Here is a 23,538-nt window from a genome sequence, read left to right on the forward strand (position 1 = left end):
GAAAGAGGAATCATTTTTGTCAATGATATTATCAATGAGAATGGTAAAATTATGAAGTATGATGAATTTAGAGCTATGTATGGTGATGTTTGCTCAAGCTTCTCATTCTAACTGGAGTAATTGGGAAAAGATGGAAACAAATAATTAATTATGGAACTACTAAATTATTAGTTTGTAAACCTCTAATAAGAAATTCTAGTTGGCAAAAAGGAACTAAAATAAATAGAAAAATATATAATTTTTATTTAATAAAGAAATCTTTGAAGGCTGCCTCATACAACACAAATGGAAAATGGGAGGACTTTTTTGACTGCCCGTTGCCATGGGATGCCATATTCAAACTAATCTATAAAACCACTATCGATGTGCAAAATCGTTATTTTCAAATTAAAATTATTTAAAACTTCTTACCCACAGGGAAAATGTTAAAATTATGGAATATGACAGAGTCAGATGATTGCCAATTTTGTTGTCAGGAGCCTGAATCCACCCTGCATTTGTTTTGGTATTGTCATATTGTGTCTTTGTTTTGGGTGGAAGTTGAAAAAATGTGTTTAAGGATTGGTTTGTTTATGAAGCTTAATGTGGTTTCTGTTATTTTAGGAGAGTTCATTGACAATCATGATTTAGTCAATTTAATTATAGTACTCGGTAAAATGTTTATTTTTAAGGCCAAAAACAATTATATTCACTTAGTATTACTTTCTTTAAAACATTTATTCAGTATTTTCTAACTTTAGAAAGTTACATGGTTGAAAACGATAATGATGCCAAAAAACATTTTAAAAAAGATGAGAAGTCCTCAAAGGCTTATTTTGAAAGTATAATTATGTTTATAGATTATATGATATCTGTTGTTGTGTTCCCTAATTTGAGTGACCTGGACATAATCTGGACTGTACATAAATGCTTATTTTGAAAATGTAATTTTGTTTATAAATTATATGCAATCTGTTGTGTTCCCTAATTTTTTTCTGTGTACATGAATGAAGGTGTGTGTTGCTGAGTCCGACTTGGACATTATCTGGACTGGGCCTGGTTTAAAAAACCCTTTAAACAAATCTAATTTCATTGACAACCTGGTCTTTTGAAGATAAGGCCCTTTTTTAAAAAAATAAAATAAAATAAGATAAATAAATAAAAAACATTTTCTTGGATAAAAAAGAAAGTAAAACAATATAAAAAAAATTACATAAAAAATAGTAATTAATGAAAATGTTAGTGGACCAGCAGCCTATACAATCATGTGTGCTTCAGGGACTGTGTCCCTTGCAGATGTGTTGTCTATGTTGTGGGAACCAGAATATTGGTAGCAGAAAGAAATAACCCCTTTTGTGTGAGTGGGTGTGGATGAGTGTGCATGGGGGAGGTTGTTTGGGTTGATGCACTGATTGAAAGTGTATCTTGTGTTTTTTCTATGTAGATTTAATTTTTAAAAAAAAAAAAAAAAAAAAAAAATATATTTTTTTTAAAATTAATTATTTATTTATTTTTTTACAACAGGCCCGCGGGCGACTCATCTGGTCCTTACGGGCGACCTGGTGTCCGCGGGCACCGCGTTGGTGACCCCTGGGCTAAATGTTAACAGTTACCATAGAAACAGTTGGCACTCTAGCAAGATAGTGCCAAGTAAAAATATCCATGAATTTTAGTTTTTGTACCGACCAATTTGGTTAATATGTTAGGTTAGCATGCTAGCAAGATGTAGCCATGTAGCAATATCCAGGACTTTTAGTTTTTTACCTACGAAATTGGCTAGATGTTAACAGCATGCTTGAAAGACAGCATCCAGTACTTTAAGTTGTATACCTACAAAATTTGCTAAAATGCTGACAGTTAGCATCCTAGTAAGATAGCGCCAATTAAAAATAGCCATAACTTTTAGTGATGTACCTACTAAATTGGTTAAAATGTTAACATGTTAACAGTGAGCATGCTAGCAAGATAGAGCCAAATAACGTTTTTAGTTTTATTCCTACAAAATTGGCTAAATGTTAACAGCATGCTAGAAAGATAACACCAAACAACAGTATTCAGGACTTTCAGTTTTATAGCTACAAAATTAGCTAAAATGCTGACAGTTAGCATGCTAGTAAGATAGAGCTAAGTAAAAATATCCATGACTTTTAGTTTTCTACCCACAAAATTGACTACATGCTATCAGTTAGCATGCTAGCCAGATAAAGCAAAGTATTACTAGCCATGACTTTTTAGTTTTATACCTTTTTTAAATTTGGCTAAATGCTAACAGTTAGAATGCTAGCAAGAGTGCGCCAAGTAACACCATACATGACTTTTAGTTTTATACCTACGAAATTGGCTAAATGTTAACAGCATGCTAGAAAACCAGCATCCAGTACTTTAAGTTTTATACCTACAAATTTTTGCTAAAATGCTGACAGTTAGCATCCTAGTAAGATAGAGCCACATAACTTTGTTTTATTCCTACGAAATTGGCTAAATGTTAACAGCATGCTGGAAAGATAACACCAAGCAACAGTATTCAGGACTGTCAGTTTTGTAGCTACAAAATTAGCTAAAACACTGACAGTTAGCATGCTAGTAAGATAGAGCTAAGTAACAATATACATGACTTTTAGTTTTCTACCCACAAAATTGACTAAATGCTGACAGTTAGCATGCTAGTAAGATAGAGCTAAGTAAAAATATCCATGACTTTTAGTTTTCTACCCACAAAATTGACTAAATGCTGACAGTTAGCATGCTAGTAAGATAGAGCTAAGTAAAAATATCCATGACTTTTAGTTTTCTACCCACAAAATTGGCTACATGCTATTGTGAGACTTGAACTTCTGATGTTTTCCGGTCATTGTGGTCTCACCTTGGTGGTGGGCTCCAGTTTCAAGGCCTTCTTGAGCAGCTCCATGGCCTCTGTGTATTTTCTCATGTCGGATAGAATCTGCACAGAAACGTGTCGTACAATCAGCGCAAGTTATTCATTATAGGTGCCACCTTGCAAAGAAAATGACTTGACATATGCACAAAGGGAGGACAGTTGCTAACTGAAGACCAAAGCTTCAATTCGTATGTTTAATATCATTATTTTCCTGATTTAAATGAGTTTCAGTTGGTTTTACAGAGACTGTAAAAACTGGTGGAGAAAAACAAACATGACCTTTCCCGCCCTGAAGAGGGCCTTGACGTTGTTGGAATCGAGGGCCAGAACGTCTCTGCTGGTGCTGAGCGCCTTGGTGCTCTGCTCCAGTCTGAGCTGAGCCGTGGCCAAGTTGTTCAAACACTTGACTCTGTAGTCGTGCACCTCCTGGTCCTCCTCCTGCTTCACGCCGCCACCTGGGGAGGAAGATGCCAGGAAGTTGGCCTTCAGTTCAGTCCAGTGGCACTAAAATGGAGACGCTTCATTTTCAGTCCTGGTTAGAGTGTCCGCCCTGAGATCGGTAGGTTGTGAGTTCAAACCCCGGCCGAGTCATACCAAAGACTATAAAAATGGTACCCATGACCTCCCTGCTTGGCACTCAGCATCAAGGGTTGGAATTGGGGGTTAAATCACCAAAAATGATTCCTGGGCGCAGCCACCGCTGCTGCTCACTGCTCCCCTCACCTCCCAGGGGGTGATCAAGGGTGTTGGGTCAAATGCAGAGAATAATTTCACCACACCTAGTGTGTGTGTGACAATCATTGGTACTTTACTTTACTTCAGCTGTGCCGTTTCATCACTGAGCCCTTCTTGGTGGCCCCTAAGCATGATGGGTAATGCGACTGTCTCACCCTTATTGTCATAAATCCTCACACGATCCGCTTTCATTCAATTTGGATAAGAAGGATTATTTCATTAACTAATGTGTTTGCTCGCTGTGGTTGCAGTTCATGCGCTCATTGAATATTCATAACCTTGAAACTTGACTATCCAGCACATGAACTCACAAAATGATTCATAAATTAAGTGCAAATGCATTTATTTTTGCTGACTGGCATAACACAGACTGAAATGAGCGTAAACGTGTGTGTGTCGCTTTAATGCTAATGAGCTGTGTTTGACCACGCCTCCACTTTGTACATAAACACTGTGACTAGCCACTTGTACATTGTAATCGTCACGGTGTATCACACATCATAACTAAACTGGACTTTGTTTTTTTTGTTGTTTTTTTGCCCATCATTCACAATTCCTATGTGAGAAAATAAAAGTTTTTCTTTTTTTATGCTTTCTAACTCGTAAACAAACGTGCATAAAAGTCAGCTAACAATTGAGCTAATGTGAGTCAGTAAACGGTAAAATCCGGTCTGGTATCGGCGATACCGATCTGATACCAATACTTCGTGCAAATACACCTAATGTGTCTGCTAAAATTAAAAAAAATTGAAAAACATGTCTCATGGCATAAAGAATGCAATATAGCTATTTATTTCAAACTTTGAAGTATATTGAGGTAGCTATGTGAATCATAATATAGCCGAGCTAATACAACAGAAAAAAAAACAGAACAAAATCCTAAAAAGTACACACAAATGTACTTTGCAAACCATACAAAAGGAAATGAGTAAAATAATAAAAACATTCAAATAATGAACAAAAACTACTATTAGAATAAAAAGTAATCCACAATCTGATTACATGAACATGTTCAGTTCAGTTCAGTTTCAGTTTATTTGGAACATGCATACAATGCAATGTAATGCATCACATATTTCCATTTGTTTCATTACAGCGTGTCCGAAAAGGAGTAGGAAGAAGCGGAGCTTATTTAATCCTACCCCTTTTCATACCATAGCAATGTTATCCTATATTCCTGCTGGCCCCACTATGGACTGGACTCTCGCTGATGTGTTGGATCCACTATGAACTGGACTTTCACAATATTATGTCAGACCCACTCGACATCCATTACTTTCGGTCTCCCCTAGAGGGGGGTTTATCCACATTTGCGGTCCTCTCCAAGGTTTCTCATAGTCATTCACATCGACGTCCCACTGGGGTGAGTTTTTCCTTGCCCGTATGTGGGCTCTGTACCGAGGATGTGGTTGTGGCTTGTGCAGCCCTTTGAGACACTTGTGATTTAGGGCTATATAAATAAACATTGATTGATTGATATATCCTTGTTCTCTGTTACATAACACTGAACAAATAAATAATAAATAAATAATATACCATTGTAAGCAAACAAATATTAAATACATAAAGAATCTTTGTCTCAATAAAAATTTTTAAAAAAAAGGGTTCAAGATGTTCAACATAATTAGTGTTCTGTGTACTTTGTGAACATTTGTAGTTTGAACAGTCTTAAACTGAATCATATTAGTGCTTTGTTTGATTTATTTGGTTAATCCATTCCATAATTCCACATACTGATATGCTAAAGGTTTTAAGTGTTGTATGAGCATACAAATGTTTTAAATTAGATTTTCCTCTAAGGTTATATTTCTCTTTTGTTGAGAAGAATTGTTGTACATTCTTGGGTAGCAGGTTATAGTTTGATTTGTACATCATTTTAGCTGTTTGTAAATGCACCAAATCGTTGACCAACATTATGTATTATTGTAATTGATCTTTTTTGTAACACCGTTAGTGAATGAAGCGCACATTTGTTGTTGTTTCCCCATATTTCTACACAATAACTCCGATATGGTAACACTAGCGAGCAGTAGAGAATATGAAGTGGTTTTTGGTCTAGAACATGTTTTGCTTTGTTCATCATTGACGTGTTTCTTGCTACTTTATGTTTGTCGTATATTTTTTTATATGAGATTTCCAATTAATTTTATCATCTATAGTTACACCCAAAACATGTTAACGTGTAAATAACACTCAACAAAAGCATCCAACATTGTCACATTCACAAGTTTACTTCCTTTTTTACACTGTTCCAGTTATTGATACACATCATCTCAAAGAACCAAAGTATCAAAAGTATCAAAATGTATATATTTTTAAGAATCTATTACAGCAACAATATTTGGTGTCGGCGGTATCGACTAAATATATCCAAAAAGTGGCAACAATACTCCATTTACATCTTGTGACCTGAGTATTAACCAAGTATTAGCAATATTATTATTATTAACACTAATGTTAAGGAACTACTTTTAGCGGCGCATTGATCACAGAAAGGTAACTAGCTTATGCTGTTATATTAACATATTGAGCTGATACATCACCTAAGTTGGTAAAAGTTAATTATATTTTATAAATGTCTCTAGTAGAAGGTTGTGGCCATAAACCGCAACTTAGTCAACTTTGACATCTAACCTAGACCCGGAGATAAATAAATGATAAATGGGTTATACTTGTATAGCGCTTTTCTACCTTCAAGGTACTCAAAGCGCTTTGACAGTATTTCCACATTCATCCATTCACACACACATTCACACACTGATGCCGGGAGCTGCCATGCAAGGCGCTAACCAGCAGCCATCAGGAGCAAGGGTGAAGTGTCTTGCCCAAGGACACAACGGACGTGACTAGGATGGTAGAAGGTGGGGATTGAACCCCAGTAACCAGCAACCCTCCGATTGCTGGCACGGCCACTCTACCAACTTCGCCACGCCGTCCCTGATGGCGTGAAAGACACAAAATATATATATATATATATATATATATATACAGTATATATTTTTAAACCCTTTTCCAAGATTATGAATCATTATTTAAACATGAAGATATATATAAAACCCATCAGTCAGCAACTCAGTGAGAGCAGACATTGTACAGTAAGTGATTGTTTTATCATGTTGTCTCTCATGAAGTCTGCCATGTTTAAGTAGGGTTGTTGAAGGGGAAAGTGAACATTGTGATGCGCCTGTGAAATTAATGCGCCGCCATTTGCTTAAAATTAGCACATTACGTAGATATTACATATTATGAATGTGCCTGTTACTACATTACATCCTGTATATACTTACAGCATGTATATAAAGCTATGATGAAGGTTTTTGGATGTTTTTTTCGAGCGCCTTATAGGCGGACTATGGGGACTTCCGTCACTTCCATAGTTAGCTGACTTTTGCCAGTGTTTATTTATTAGCTAACCACTAGGCCACCTGCTTAGTGGTTAGAGTGTCCGCCCTGAGATCGGTAGGTTGTGAGTTCAAACCCCGGCTGAGTCATACCATAGACCAGTGGTTCTTAACCTTGTTGGAGGTACCGAACCCCACCAGTTTCATATGCGCATTCACCGAACCCTTCTTTAGTGAAAAATAAAATGTTTTTTTTTTCAAATTCAAGACAAAGTTATATGATTTTTTTACTGGTGCACAAAATGAACCGTGTATGAACATCACCTTGTTCAAAGAACAAAACCAACACAGTGCATGAACTCATAACAAATTACACACCTGCAAATCAGTAAGACTTCTGCTGTTGCCGTATCCATAATATGCCGATAGGGAGAAGTTTTTATGTACACGATGAGTCGGGTGTGGCTTGACCTCCGCGGCGGAGGCTCCACCGAACCCCTAGGGTTCGATCGAACCCAGGTTAAGAACCACTGCCACAGACTATAAAAATGGGACTCATTACCTCCCTGCTTGGTACTCAGCATCAAGGGTTGGAATTGGGGGTTAAATCACCAAAAATGATTCCCGGGCGCGGCCACTGCTGCTGCCCACTGCTCCCCTCACATCCCAGGGGGTGGGACAAGGGGATGGGTCAAATGCAGAGGACAAATTTCACCACACCTAGTGTATGTGACAATCATTGGTACTTTAACTTTAACTTTAGCTAGAATGCATAAAAAAGAAACACATATGCTAACCACTAGGCCACTGAGTAGGTTCAGTGTGTTCTTGTCTTACATAAGGATTGTGAATGGGCCTAATTTTTGAAAAGTACTGTTCACCTTTAAGGACAACACAAATGTTGGCAACACCAGCATGGCTATGTGATGCTAAAGTGCTAACATCACAGCTAGGTTGGCATGGTCGCTGATGGAAAGCAGAATGATCACATTTACAGCTCCCACGTCTGCAGCTGACTGACAGATGGTTTGTGGAGCTTTAATTTAAAACGTGTAGCAAAGTCTTTTTTTGTTTGTTTGTTTGTTTTATAAAAGTGGTTATACTGTACTTAAGGGGTATCTAAAGTGCAGGACGCAGCTCATTTTTTATTGGCCCGTGACACATTCTAAAGAAAAAATAAACATGTCCCTGATTAGAAGAACATTTCACCCAAAAAAAAAAAATGTAACCAAATACCCCAAAAATGGGACCTGAAAAACAAAATGGCATTATTTCCATGTCATAATGAATGTGTTCATATTTCTGGCAAGATATGGAATGTGTTTGAGTGTGCTCTTAAATTTTTTAATATTGGTAAAGAATACTAACAATAAGAAACTAATTTGCTGTACCTATGACACAAGGCTAAGTTGTGGATGTTTTGACAGTTGGCTGAGCTCTAATTTAAGCTGTGTAGTGAAGCCTGTTTTCTTTTAACAAAGATGGGTATGGCCCTGCGATGAGGTGGCGACTTGTCCAGGGTGTACCCGGCCTTCCGCCCGAATGCAGCTGAGAGAGGCTCCAGCACCCCCCGCGACCCCAAAAGGGACAAGCGATAGAAAATGGATGGATGGATGGGTATACTCTACTGTAAAGCACCTTGTTTCTCAAAAGTAAAACAAAAAATTAGATAATTTATAAAAAAATGCACATTTTATGTTTATAAACCAGTTCTATGTACATATATTATGACACCATTCAAAGTCATAATAGGGGACATTTCCACACGGCTCTAACATTGGCCCTTATGGGATCGTGCAGGTGTACCTAATATTATGTCCCAAGCCAACGCATGCCCTTTCACTATTAATGTCTCCTCATCTTCTTATGATGGCATCTTCATAATGCCCTGATAATAACTCTTCATATTATTGATGAATTATGAGGCAGCTCATGCTTTGGACTCGCATGCCCTCTTCCTCGCCAGTAATGGGAGTGATGAAGACCAAGCTGAGAATAATGTTGATTAGCGGTGATTATGCAAAAAAATCAAGCAGCGGGTTTTGATGATGATGTGAGTGTGCATGGTGATGTTAAAATTAGCGACTCCACAGTAGTGTTGTATGGTGTACCGGTACTAATAAAGTACCGCAATACTAATTAATTGAAATCGGTACTATACTGTCTTTGAAAAATACCGGTACCGTTCTTTCATCCGCATGCAGCTGTGTGGCGGTGACTACAGAGCCGAGGCACATGATGAGTGTCAAAACACACACACAAAGTGCATTCAAGCAATAAAATCTCGGAGAGGAAGAATAGCAAAAAACGACAATTCTACTGGTTGATAACGAGGGTGATGAAACACAATATTGAGGTATTTGGACTTCAAAACTAACGATAAAAATAACGCTTTAAACAGGGAGACGCTGCGCTGCAAATGTTGCTTTAAAACACGCCTCGCCAAATGTGGCGATTAGTATTACCACCTTTGCTTCAAACTTAGGTAAACATTTAAATAATGAACATTCAGATCTGCACAAAGAGTTATAAAGAGTGACCGGTAATAATGTAGTTGTTACACCTGTCCTGCTGTTCAGCTACGGTGCAGACCGAAGTAGAGGAGCACAAGGAAGACGTTCCCTTCAGGGTCGAAGTTTTCGTCGGTTTGACACCCTTCACTTTACAATGGACCGTTTTGCGGTCAGAATACGAGGCCGCCGATTTGTGACAACCTGGTTGCTTTATTAATAGTTTTGCAGGACACAACCAGACCCGTTCATCCTTCTAGTGCGCAGTGCACGTGCTCCTTCTCTCTTTCTCTTTACTCGCCCACTCACTCACTGACGTCACTCAGCCAACACGTTGACATTCTCACAAACACACACGCTACTCTCATAAGTAAACCAGCTCCCCTGCTGTGCACATGTAGATACGTAACATGTAGATACGTAACATGTAGATAGGTAGACGCGCACACAGCTGCTTGGCTTGATGCCAAATATTAGCAGAGTTAAAGCTGCCCAATTAGCGCCAACTAATGCAAGGGAAATGACTACATTTTGTGACAAATTTCTACGATTTGTGTTTTATCTTGAACAAATGTGTTTATTACCTGCAACATGGCTTATCTGTGAACTTGTATTCATAGTTTTGTTTTTATTACTTACTAATAATTGTATTTTTCTTAAAGCACAGGCCAGGAGTGGCAACCGTAAACCGTGAAACATTTAATATAATGTCAATAAAGCTTTTTATTATATTCTAATCCTTGATTATGGCAGACTATATGTAATATGGAAAATTGTAAATTGTTCTGAGTGCAACAAGAAAAGCCCAATGTGTTTAATGCCATTTAATTTATATTTTAACCTTTTAAAATTGTTCTTTGAGTGCAATAGGAAACATATGTTGAATCTATTGTAAGATTTTCTGTTAAAATAAAGCCTATATTGACATTTTTCGTAGTTCCCTTTTTATTTGAAAAAATATCAAAATATCTATGTACATTTGAGTACCAGTACCAAATTGTTGGAATCGGGACAACCCGACTCCACTGAGACTGGTAGTTTTTTGTTTTTTTTTGGTCTTTTGCTGTAACAGTAGTTAAATTATTTTTAGGGTTGACCAATATTTGGCATTTTGATGTACAGTATATCAGTATCGGCCTTTTTTTTTTTTTTTTACAAGTACAACACAACTACATCAGAAGATACAATATCTATACATATGATACCAGTATTTAGTATTTAGAAAAATATATAATTAGTGAAGTAGAAAGTAATAACCACTGCTGGAGAACTGCACTTTCCCTGCGTGGGAAAAGTACCCTTTTTGCTGGAACCCAATTATTTTCGTAATTCATTTAAAAGTAATAATTACACTCATTGTCAATAATTCTCCCCAAATATGTTTTGATATCTGACAAGGCATTTGAGTTCTTGGGACAATATTTCACTGGTCTTCATAATGAATTTTAGCCATTTGAAGTGCAAAAGTTGATGCTGCTCCTATACACATGTAATAAGTGCAATCCCCTGAAGTTTTTTGGTGCCAAATGAACAACATTAGCACCCCATAGAATATTATGTCGCAACTGAGAGGGACAAGCGGTATATAATGGATGGATGGATGGACGTTTCCTACAAAAAAAAGTTGAAAAAACAACAAAGTCTTGTCCAGCTGTTTACTGACGTATAATACTCATGTGTGGCTAATTTGTGCTACAAATGAATATCGGTTATCGGCTGGCTTGACTACTAATAATCGGTATTGGTATCAGCCCTGAAAAACCTGTATCGGTCGATCGCTACATCTTTTTACACCGGTTGTCACAACATTGTTGGTCCAGTTAATACCAATAATGATAATACAGTTATGAAAGATGAGATGCATCTACCTGTGCTGCAGGTGGTCAGCACATCCAGAGCCATGCAGTACGCCCGTGCAGCCATGCTGTACTCCTCCCTCTGGAAATGAAAGTTCCCTCGTTCTCGCTTCTGGTTGCCGATCCGGATGCGATCTGATACGAGCAAATTTAACGGGTCTGGTTTGTCTCTGACGTCCAGCAGCTGCAGCTGGTAGAGCAGAGGCGCCCAGGCCGGGATGTCAGGCTCCCTGTACAAGACACAAACAAAGGGGGTGAAATCAATATGATTGCTTAGCTGGGAGGTAACAGTCCTCTTTATTGAAAACAGACTAAAACAAATCAATAAGTGGCTCTAAAGCACTTACAGTTAATTTTTTTCAATAATAATCCTCATCTCGTCTATTATGAAAAAAAAAATACATATACCGTACAGGCCAAAAGTTTGACACACCTTTTCATTCAATGTGTTTTCTTTGTTTTCATGACTATTTGCATTGTAGATTGTCACTGAAGGCATCAAAACTATGAATGAACCCGTGTGGAGTTATGTACTTAACAAAAAAAAGTGAAATAACTGAAAACATGTTTTGTATTCTAGTTTCTTCAAAATAGCTGATTACTGCTTTGCACACTCTTGGCATTCTCTCAATGAGCTTCAAGAGGTAGTCACCTGAAATGGCTTTCACTTCACAGGTGTCATAGTTTTGATGCCTTCAGTGACAATCTACAATGTAAATAGTCATGAAAACAAAGAAAACGCATTGAAATGAGAAGCTGTGTCAAAACTTTTGGCCTGTACTGTGTGTGTGTGTGTGTGTGTGTGTGTGTGTGTGTGTGTGTGTGTGTGTGTGTGTGTGTGTGTGTGTGTGTGTGTGTGTGTGTGTGTGTGTGTGTGTGCTTATATATATATATATATATATATATATATATATATATATATATATATATATACACACACTACCGTTCAAAAGTTTGGGGTCACCCAAACAATTTTGTGGAATAGCCTTCATTTCTAAGAACAAGAATAGACTGTCGAGTTTCAGATGAAAGTTCTCTTTTTCTGGCCATTTTGAGCGTTTAATTGACCCCACAAATGTGATGCTCCAGAAACTCAATCTGCTCAAAGGAAGATCAGTTTTGTAGCTTCTGTAACGAGCTAAACTGTTTTCAGATGTGTGAACATGATTGCACAAGGGTTTTCTAATCATCAATTAGCCTTCTGAGCCAATGAGCAAACACATTGTAGCATTAGAACACTGGAGTGATAGTTGCTGGAAATGGGCCTCTATACACCTATGTAGATATTGCACCAAAAACCAGACATTTGCAGCTAGAATAGTCATTTACCACATTAGCAATGTATAGAGTGTATTTCTTTAAAGTTAAGACTAGTTTAAAGTTATCTTCATTGAAAAGTACAGTGCTTTTCCTTCAAAAATAAGGACATTTCAATGTGACCCCAAACTTTTGAACGGTAGTGTATATATAAACACTTATTCCCACATTTAAACATACTACTAACCTTTTAATAAGATGGAAGTATATATTAAATCTCAACATTGTTCAAGCTTTTGAATCATGCATCTGCCTGATAACATTAAATAACCTCCTCACCCTCAGATATCATTTATTGAACTACATGATACAATGCTCATAATATTGGTTTTATTATCATAAAATGGTAATCATGTTTACTTGTGCAAAAAAGTGCCTTTTCCTAATATTTGGACTTACAACTCATTAAAATGATCGTCACCATTTTTGTAAATAAGCTTTAAAAAACTTTAAATAGTATATTTACACCATTTAAAGTTCTTTTAAAAGTACTTTTTTGAGTAAAAATTACACATATTCATGTAAAAATCAGATGTTTTTCTGGGCAAAATTTAGACTTAGTTTTTGTATTTTTGTAAAAAATATTTTTGTAATATTTGGATCCTTTAATCCTCATAAATGTATACCTTTATTGCCACTATATAACAATTTTCTCAAGATTCGATTCCATAATGATTCATTCAAATTTGGCTTTTGAAATTATGCTTTTATTTTCATAATGATTACCTAGTTGTACTCATATAATTCAATTAAAGAACATTATCCTCACAAAAAATAAACGTTGTAAAATTAAGATTTTTCTTTAGTAAAAATAATAAATTAAAATTAAGATATTAAGATTATTTATTTAAAATAAAAACAATTATTGTAATACTTTGACTTAATACTTCAAATAAATTTAAATATGCAAAATAAGTTCAAATATGCAAAATTCAGACATTGTACGCAGAAATCATACTTTGTTCTTGTAAAATTACAAACTTATTCTCATAAAACTATGACTTTATTGTGGTCTTAAACATTTAAAAAAATTCTCATAGTAATTCAAAATGTTCTTGTAAAATGCTTTTATTTTTCATGAACGTATTTTTATTTATTTATTCTAGTTAAATTCAGATTATTATATTGCAAAAATCTGACTTAATTCCTGTAAAATTACATATTTTTCTTGCAATAGTATTTAATTTTAAAATTATGACTTTACTGACATATTACAACAATTATTTTATCTTAAGATATTCTAATAATAATCCAGAGTTGCCTTGTTAAATCAAAATGCAATCCTTATAGATGGTAAACAATTATTCTTGTTAAATTAAGACTTTTTTTTGAAAATGTCTATTGTTAGAACATTCAGATGAACAATACAGATAATGCTTTATCATTTCATCCTTGTAAAATGCGAGTATTTTCTTTTTTATAACCAATTTTACATTATTCTATTCAAAATGTTCTTGTTAGATCACTATATGTTTGTAAAAATGTCCTTTTGTAATTATTTCTTGCAAAATGTCTATTATTGTAAAATTCAGATTATTTTTTTTAATCGTAAAATTACAACCAAATTTTTGTCAAACCAAATATTTTTCCCCAAATATTGGATGTTATTATCACGTTGATAACATCAGAGCCATCTGATCGAAAGTGCTTTTTAGCTAGTTTTTATAATGATTTTCAGCTTTTTTTTGTCCATTTTGCATGTACAGTAATTCATAGTTCATTCACAGTAAAAACGAAAGCTTTCGCAATTTAATCAAAATTACGCCGAGTCAACAGAGTATTGTCATTCTGACCTAAATACGGGCGTTCATTTTTGTTATTACAGCTGAGTCATTTTCACTTTCATTGTCAGCAAGTTGACACTTTTCTTGCACACCTGTTAGTGCCGAAGAGTAATATTTCCATGGCACCATTTAAAGTCATTTCCTTCAGGATGTGGTGTAGATTGACACAATGATTGCGTCTGTATCGGTGTACAAACTGAATGTCGCTACTTGCTTATTCAAACAGCTCTCACCTTTTAATGGTGCAATTCACACGGCTGTGAGAATGTGAAACCGGACTGAACCCGTCCATGGCTGATTCTTACTTAAGAGTGTGTCTCCTCTAGCAAGGAAAGTCAATTTGCTCTGCACTCATCGGAGTCCTGTGACCACACCACACACAGAGATGGCTCACAGGCATACCGACCCAACAGTGGCCTGGAAGTAAGGTCATTTTGGGAAAGAATGGGAGACTTTTTTTTTTTCTCTCTCTCTTTAACTGAACTAATAAAGTACGAAACTCAAAACCAGTGAAGGTGGCACGTTGTGTAAATGGTAAATAAAAACTTAATCCAATGATTTGCAAATCCTTTTCAACTTATATTTAACTGAATAGACTGCAAAGACAAGATACTTAATGTTCGAACTGAAAATCGTCATTTTTGTTTTGCAAATAATCTTAAACTTAAAATGTAATGACAGCAACACATTGCAAAAAAGTTGGCACAGGGGCATTTTTACCACTGTGTTACATGGCCTTTCCTTTTAACAACACTCAGTAAATGTTTGGGAACTGAGGAGACCAATTTTTGAAGCTTTTCAGGTGGAATTATTTCCCATTCTTGCTTGATGTACAGCTTAAGTTGTTCAACAGTCCGGAGTCTCCGTTGTGTTATTTTAGGCTTCATATTGTGCTACACATTTTCAATGGGAGACAGGTCTGGACTACAGGCAGGCCAGTCTAGTACCCGCACTCTTTTACTATGAAGCCACGTTGATGTAACACGTGGCTTGGCATGGTCTTGCTGAAATAAGCAGCGGCGTCCATTAATGGTGCCTTCACAGATGTGTAAGTTACCCATGCCTTGGGCACTAATACACCCCAATATCATCACAGATGCTGGCTTTTCAACTTTGCGCCTATAACAGTCTGGATGGTTCTTTTCCTCTTTGTTCCGGAAGACACAATTTGAAATGTGGACTCGACAGACCACAGAACACTTTTCCACTTTGTGTCAGTCCATCTTAGACGAGGTGTTGTTGATAAATGGCTTTCGCTTTACATAGTAAGAGTTTTAACTTGCACTAACAAGATGTAGCGACCAACTGTAGTTACTGACAGTGGTTTTCTGAAGTGTTCCTGAGCCAGTGTGGTGATATCCTTTACACACTGATGTCGCTTTTTGATGCAGTACCGCCTAATTGATCCAATGTCACAGGCATTTAATGTTACGTGCAGTGATTTCTCCAGATTCTCTGAACCTTTTGATAATATTACGGACCGTAGATGGTGAAATCACTAAATTCCTTGCAATTGCTCGTTGAGAAATGTTGTTCCTAAACTGTTTGACAATTTACTCACATTTTTTTTCACAGAGTGGTGACCCTCGCCCCATCCTTGTTTGTGAATGACTGAGCATTTCATGGAAGCTGCTTTTATACCCAATCATGGCACCCACCTGTTCCAATTAGCATGTTCACCTGAGGGATGTTCCAAATAAGTGTTTGATGAGCATTCCTCAACTTTCTCAGTCTTTTTTGCCACTTGTGCCAGCTTTTTTGAAACATGTTGCAGGCATCAAATTCCAAATGAGCTAATATTTGCAAAAAATAACACACATTCACTGTTGTCCAGTTTGAACGTTAAGTATCTTGTCTTTGCAGTCTATTCAATTGCATACAAGTTGAAAAGGATTTGCAAATCATTGTATTCTGTTTTTATTTACCATTTACACAACGTGTCAACTTCACTGGTTTTGGGGTTTGTATAACTTGGTCAAAATAGTGCATAGATTAGGTTTTACAGACCATTTTCAAGCAGCTTTCTGATCGTCCCTTCAGGATGCGTCTCCACTTCGACAGTCTTTTCCCCGTCATCTTTGTTGTTTTTTAGCGCTTCCATCGAGAGTCTACTGACAGATTACGTTCGAACTATACGCTGCTTTGTATTCGAAATGAAAACAGCGGAGGATGCATGTGCGAGCCAGTCTGCCCCACAACATTAGGATAGTGAAAAAGAAGGAACTTATTGACCACATTGGTAGAAATGCGCAAAGCACTTTGGGTAAATGTATACCATATGTGGATAATCCGCTGATGTAACCAATGGCAAAAACGTCACCAATAGGGCATATTCCAAACGGCTCGTTTGGAGGAAGGGTTAGGGTGAAGGAAGGCAATATTGTTATATAAATATCTACGCAATGCATCCATGGTTTGATTTCACATTTTCAGGACTTACGCAGATCCCAAATACACACACACACATACACATGCACAACAAGTTGGTTTTGCATAACAGGGCCTCTTTAAACTCTGTCTCTACAAAATAACACATTTTAAATGGCTCCTCTAAGGCTGATAATTGGCAAATATTTCATAGTTCTGGGCCTAAAAATCCGTTTGTGTCCATTCACTAAATTAGTCCGACTTCTTATATAGTTTGACTCTAAATAAGTCACATACAGCCCATTGAAACACCTTAATCCGATCGTGTTCGGTTTTTGAAAAATTGGACCAACACACCTGGATTAGGCGATTGGAAACCAGATCGAGGGGAGTGTGCGCCAGGAGAGGACCCTTAGTACTGCGCATGGTTCCATCTCAACGGGCAGCATACAACCCGGAAGCAGATACCATTTAAGAAAAACATAGCAACAATTGTAATGAAGAGGAGACCGTTTATTTGATTCAAAAATTAAAATAATACATTTTGAAGTGCATCAATGATTGAAAAAAAGAAACAGAGATTTATTTAAGAAGGTAGCTAAGGAAATGTGGAATGTAGGCTTAATTCGGACTCCCAAATGAAATACGACTGAGATGAACTAGAACAGGGGTCCGCAACCCAAAACGATGAAAGAGCCATATTGGACCAAAAATACAAAAAACAAATCTGTCTGGAGCCGCAAAAAATTAAAAGCCGTATATAAGTGTTATAATGAAGGCAACACTTGACGGAAGTGTCTATATTAGCTATAATAGCCTACTTTTAAAATTACTATGTGTCGCAGGCTGAAGCAAATCTTCGTTGACAGAAATTTTGAAAATTAATATTTATTCTACACATTTTTACAACATTAAAAAACATTAGTAAATCAGAGGCTACTCAGAAGGTGAGATAACTCCTGGAAATTACTGGCTTTTATTGGCCAAAAGTGTGTCCCACTTAGGTCCAAGTTAAAGGAAACGGCAGGCTGTCTTCTTTTAATAAATTTATTACAATCTTTGGCAAGCTAGATAATGTTTGCTGTGGTCTGGAACAACATGGCCCACAAACGACTATCTGAAATGCAGCCAATATTACATACAGATAATGTGTCATGGGACATGCAAAACTAAATTATATACAAGGAGGATAAAAGTAAAGGATATTAAATGAGCTCAAATATACCTACAAATGAGGCATAATGATGCATTATGTACATACAGCTAGCCAAATAGCATGTTAGCATTGATTAGCTTGCAGTCATGCACTGACCAAATATGCCTGATTAGCACTCCAACAAGTCAATAACATCAACAAAGCGCACCTTTGTGCATTCAAGCACAGCATAAAACTTTTGGTGGACAAAATGAGACAAAGAAGGCATGGAAGATTTTACATGTATACAAACTCTTGCGTCACAGTCCACACTCTATGGTGAGTTCAAGAACCGCCAAAAATAGTAGGACAAAACGATGTTCACGAAATATTCTCATCAGTGAAGCATACACACAAACATATTAAACAGTGGGCTTTCTAACAATTGGGAAGGTTTGTGTCATGTTTGTCCTCAAACAAAAAACATACTAAAACACAAAAAAATATTTTACCCACCTTTTTCTATTTTCAATCTTTTTTTAAAAATGTTCCAGGGAGCCACTCGGGCGGCACTAAAGAGCAACGGGTTGCTGACCCCCGAACTAGAATGAAGCAGGTGTATTAAAGGCCTACTGAAACCCACTACTACCGACCACGCAGTCTGATAGTTTATATATCAATGATGAAATCTTAACATTATAACACATGCCAATACGGCCGGGTTAACTTATAAAGTGACATTTTAAATTTGCCGCTAAATTTCCGGTTCGAAACGCCTCTGAGGATGACGTATGCGCGTGACGTAGCCCGGGGAACAGAGGTATGCCTTCCCCATTGAATACAATACAAAAAAGCTCTGTTTTCATTTCATAATTCCACAGTATTCTGGACACCTGTGTTCGTGAATCTGTTGCAATTATGTTCATTGCATTATGGAGAAAGAAGCTGAGCAAGCAAAGAAGAAAGTTGTCGGTGCGAAACGGACGTATTTTTCGAACGAAGTCAGCAACAACAGTACACAGCCGGCGCTTCTTTGTTTACATTCCCGAAAGATGCAGTCAAGATGGAAGAACTCGGATAACAGAGACGCTAACCAGGAGGACTTTTGACTTCGATACACAGACGCCTGTAGAGAACTGGGACAACACAGACTCTTACCAGGATTACTTTGATTTGGATGACAAAGACGCAGACGTGCTACCGTGAGTATGCAGCTTTGGCTTCTAAACATTTGATCGCTTGACCGTATGTGCGCAACTTTTTTTTTGCGTATGTACGTAACTTTTTTAAAATATATAAGCTTTATGAACCTTGGGTTAGGTGAACGGTCTTTTGGGCTGAGTGATTGTGTGTGTTGATCAGGTGTTTGAATTGTATTGGCGTGTTCTATGGAGCTAGGAGCTAGCATAGGAGCTAGGAGTTAGCATAACAAAGACGTAGGTGTTTTTATGCAGGATTAATTTGTGTCATATTAAATATAAGCCTGGTTGTGTTGTGGCTAATAGAGTAAATATATGTCTTGTGTTTATTTACTGTTTTAGTCATTCCCAGCTGAATACCAGGTACCGTGAGTATGCAGCCTTGGCTGTTAAACATTTGATAGCTTGACCGTATGTGCGCGTCACGTACGTAACTTTTTAAAAATATATAAGCTTTATGAACATTGGGTTAGGTGAACTGTCTTTTGGGCTGAGTGATTGTGTGTGTTGATCAGGTGTTTGAATTGTATTGGCGTGTTCTATGGAGCTAGGAGCTAGCAGAGGAGCTAGGAGCTAGCATAACAAACACGTAGGTGTTTTTATGCAGGATTAATTTGTGGCATATTAAATATAAGCCTGGTTGTGTTGTGGCTAATAGAGTATATATATGTCTTGTGTTTATTTACTGTTGTAGTCATTCCCAGCTGAATATCAGGTCACCCCCGGCTCTCACAGCATCTTCCCTATCTGAATAGCTTCAACTCCCCACTAGTCCTTCACTTGCACTTTACTCATCCACAAATCTTTCATCCTCGCTCAAATTAATGGGGAAATTGTCGCTTTCTCGGTCCAAATCTCTCTCACTTCATGCGGCCATCATTGTAAACAATAGGGAACTTTGCGTATATGTTCAATTGACTACGTCACGCTACTTCCGGTAGGGGCAAGCCTTTTTTTATCAGATACCAAAAGTTGCGATCTTTATCGTCGTTGTTCTATACTAAATCCTTTCAGCAAAAATATGGCAATATCGCGAAATGATCAAGTATGACACAGAATAGATCTGCTATCCCCGTTTAAATAAAAAAATGTCATTTCAGTAGGCCTTTAAAGACTAATAATAAAGTATAAAAAACTCTTCATGCTGCACTTTCCACACAATTGGCAATATAGTCCAGAACAATAGCAAGCTTCCTCAGGATATCAGTCAGGGCACAAACTGTCTTTTCCTTCGGATTTAAAACTCCTTCCATCAAACCACAGAGCCTTTTGGATGAACTTTGAGACATTCAAAAGTTTTGTTAACATGGTTTTCGTCCGAAAATTCCTTTGAAAAAACTCTTTCATTGCATTAGCCCAGATACATTCTTGGTAGCAGCGTCATGTTTGTAGCGCAATCCAAGATCATTTCCTAATGTTGTCTGCTATTTAACATCAACATAGCCATTAGAGATGTACTATGTGCCAATATTACAGCAGACATCAGTTAAAACAAGTTGTAAGGATCTGCAGATGGCTGAGGTGACGTCATAGGTCAACGGGAAAATTAATTAAATTAACTGCACTATGAGGAAATAGCACCCCCATGTGTACGGGAGGCACATGGTGTATGACCAATAATCTCATTAGAGAGTGCATGGACACTTGGACTTCACACCTCGGTGCAAAAGTACAAAAAAACAAACTGTTTGAGACATCAGACCAATTTAGTGCATGGAAACATAGTGACTGATGTCTACAGGTAAAAGACTCAAGCCAATACCAAAAAATAGGCGAACCCTTGAGTGGAGAAAGACAGTCATAAACTGTGGAAAGACGGAGAAAAAGCAGACCCAGAGCTCAAAAACCAGGGAAAAAGAAGGTAAGCTGTGAGAATTCTATTTTGCGTCCTCTTCTACTGATGTTTTCCTCTTGAGGAAGTACTCCGGCTTCCTCCCACCTCCAAAAACATGCACCTGGGGATAGGTTGATTGGCAACAATAAATTGTCCCTAGTGTGTGAATGTGAGTGTGAATGTTGTCTGTATATCTGTGTTGGCCCTGCGATGAGGTGGCGACTTGTCCAGGGTGTACCCCGCCTTCCGCCCGATTGTAGCTGAGATAGGCTCCAGCGACCCCGAAGGGAATAAGCGGTAGGAAATGGATGGATGGATGGAAATGCTGAAAGAGCATGAAGAAAAATGTCTGTGGAAGAGGACATGGTAGAGCAGGGAAGTCCGGAAATGGCAAATGTTTGATTTATTTATGTTTGCTCATATTGTTAACCATATCAGTTTTGAAGTAATCATGGAGCAGGGTGATAACACAATAATTAAGTGACCAGAATAAAAGTTTTACATGCCTTTATCCACACTGTCTGTGTGGGAAGATGGGCCCCGGTTCTGTACACGACGTCACACCAAAAGTCTGACGATGTAATGTGGGCGTTCCTCGTACAGTTGCTTATCTACTTAATACTTACAACTAATTGACACTATAAAAAATAACTGACAGATTAATTTTCAGGAGCATAAATGTTATTGAAGCTTTTGTCATCTGCACGCTATAGGTCCTTTAAAAATGCATGATAGCACAATCGAAGATAACTACAACAAAGCATGCACGGAAACACCTCCTCCTCAGACTTGCCAATTCTTACGAATTCCGCGGATGACTCCCGGAAATTACCTTTGTCTACGACATTCCGACTGGAGTAACAAATCTAAAATACTTTGCTTTGAAAGGATGACAAGGAGGTTTGCACCTCTCACTCTTCCTTTTCCTTGTATTCTCCATCTAATGACCAGTCAGGACACATTCATGGACCCAGAGACTGTCGGAAAACAGAACTCTTTAAGCAAGAATGAACATACACAAAAATAAATACTCCCAAACTCACTAGTGTTTAAAAGCATGTTTATCTACGCAAGTGGAGTTAAAAAAATATCTGTCCACATAAAAACATAATCACTGGTTGTCATGCGCACAGTGTTTATCAATTTAGATGTACATTAGACAATTTATATTATCTTTAAAATCAGTCCAGAAAACATCATGAATGCTTTTTTTATTTTCCAAAAGGATGTGTCAATAAATCGAGTTTCACGCCACCGCACTACTACAAAAAGGCTAGTCAGAGACCTTTTATATCAGTGGTTCTTAACCATAGGGCCGTGGCCCATTGTTCAAAAGTATGGCCAACTGCGTTTCAAAGTTGGTAGCAAAAATGGCAACCTGTAGTCACTTGAGGGGTTTTTGACCAATCAGAGAGCATGGCCAGATGATCTCCTAAGTGATGGGTCAAAAGCCCCTCCCGTGACTACAGGGCGCCATGTTTGCTACGAACTCTGAAAGCCAGTTGGCCATACTCTCTATACACGGCTCTGCCATTGTTGGTCTGTGAACACCCCCTAAACTGAGGACCACCAAAAATATATTTCTCAGCTGTGGTCCGTTTGGGCCACAAAGGTACTCAGTTGTAATACACTTTTCCACCACTTGTGGCAGTAATGACAATGTCAAACAAACAGAAGTCTGGAGCTAAAGTCATAGAGAAGTTTTTTTAATTGCAAAAATTATGACTAAAGTGGTGAATCTGTATTTTCATTTGAACTTATATTTTATTGACAGTTTAGTTAGTAAACATATTCATTATTAATTACGTATTTTGGCATAACATAATTGTATGTGCATGTATTAGTTAATTATGAGTCCATTCGTTTTCAGTATATTTGTTTAGTACTTATTTTTCTAATTAGCCTCACCTAAGCCTAAGGTTTATGTGTAAAATGACTAATCTTTGTGATTAACACATGCTTCCATACAATTTGATTGTAAACTGTAAGTAGGTTGATATAATTATTAAATATGATTAAAGTTAAGAATAATTCAGCGTTAATATTTGAATGGGCCCTCCTATGTGGTAGAAAAGTCGTACCCCGAGATCAAAAGGTTAAGAACCACTGTACAGCCTCTATAGCAGGAGTCTGTTTTCAGAGGGAAAAAAAATGTTAGTCCAAGATCTTTTTTACATGATGGGAGCGCTTTGCTTTTTCTAAGAACCTATTACAAAAAGCTATTCAGAGAACTTTTATAAGATGAAAGTGATGTGCTGTTTTTCAGTAAACACCTTCCTATCGCCAAGCATGAGATGTCAGGAAGTGCAGTTTGGTCATGTGACCCGCCACTCTGCGAGCGAGTGCAAAGTGATAGTTCTGCCAGTCGTGTCAGGTCGTGAATTATTTACGCTGCATGTGTCACTGACACAGTTTGTGTGTGTCCAACAGAATCAGCCTTGTGCTAAGTTACTGGGAGCGTATGTCAGCAGATGATCCGGTTCCCTTTTCACCTGTCAGTCTTCTCTGGAGACCAGGGCCACAAACCTGCACTCAGACATGTACTGTCAGGGCCAAAGAAACACTTTGAGGTTTTTTTTTCATACCTGCATGTAGCGCTGGAT

The 23,538-nt window shown here is 37.4% G+C and overlaps 2 protein-coding genes across 3 annotated transcripts in view; one reads left to right on the forward strand and one right to left on the reverse strand.

Annotated features, from left to right (window-relative positions):
• The window catches only part of fkbp16 (FKBP prolyl isomerase 16), a 118,136-nt gene that overhangs the window by 11,437 nt on the left and 83,161 nt on the right, over positions 1 to 23,538 (reverse strand). The window contains exons 4-6 of the mRNA XM_062042558.1: positions 11,312 to 11,529; positions 3,137 to 3,312; positions 2,843 to 2,920 (exon numbers count right to left, since the gene is read on the reverse strand). Coding sequence (XP_061898542.1) covers positions 2,843 to 2,920; positions 3,137 to 3,312; positions 11,312 to 11,529 — 472 coding nt within the window. The remainder of the gene's footprint in view (positions 1 to 2,842; positions 2,921 to 3,136; positions 3,313 to 11,311; positions 11,530 to 23,538) is intronic.
• Positions 1 to 23,538, forward strand: part of LOC133646787 (RNA polymerase II elongation factor ELL) — a 216,748-nt gene that overhangs the window by 9,907 nt on the left and 183,303 nt on the right. The window lies entirely within an intron of this gene.

The sequence above is a fragment of the Entelurus aequoreus genome, linkage group LG03, assembly GCF_033978785.1.
Source record: "Entelurus aequoreus isolate RoL-2023_Sb linkage group LG03, RoL_Eaeq_v1.1, whole genome shotgun sequence".
Taxonomy (NCBI): domain Eukaryota; kingdom Metazoa; phylum Chordata; class Actinopteri; order Syngnathiformes; family Syngnathidae; genus Entelurus; species Entelurus aequoreus.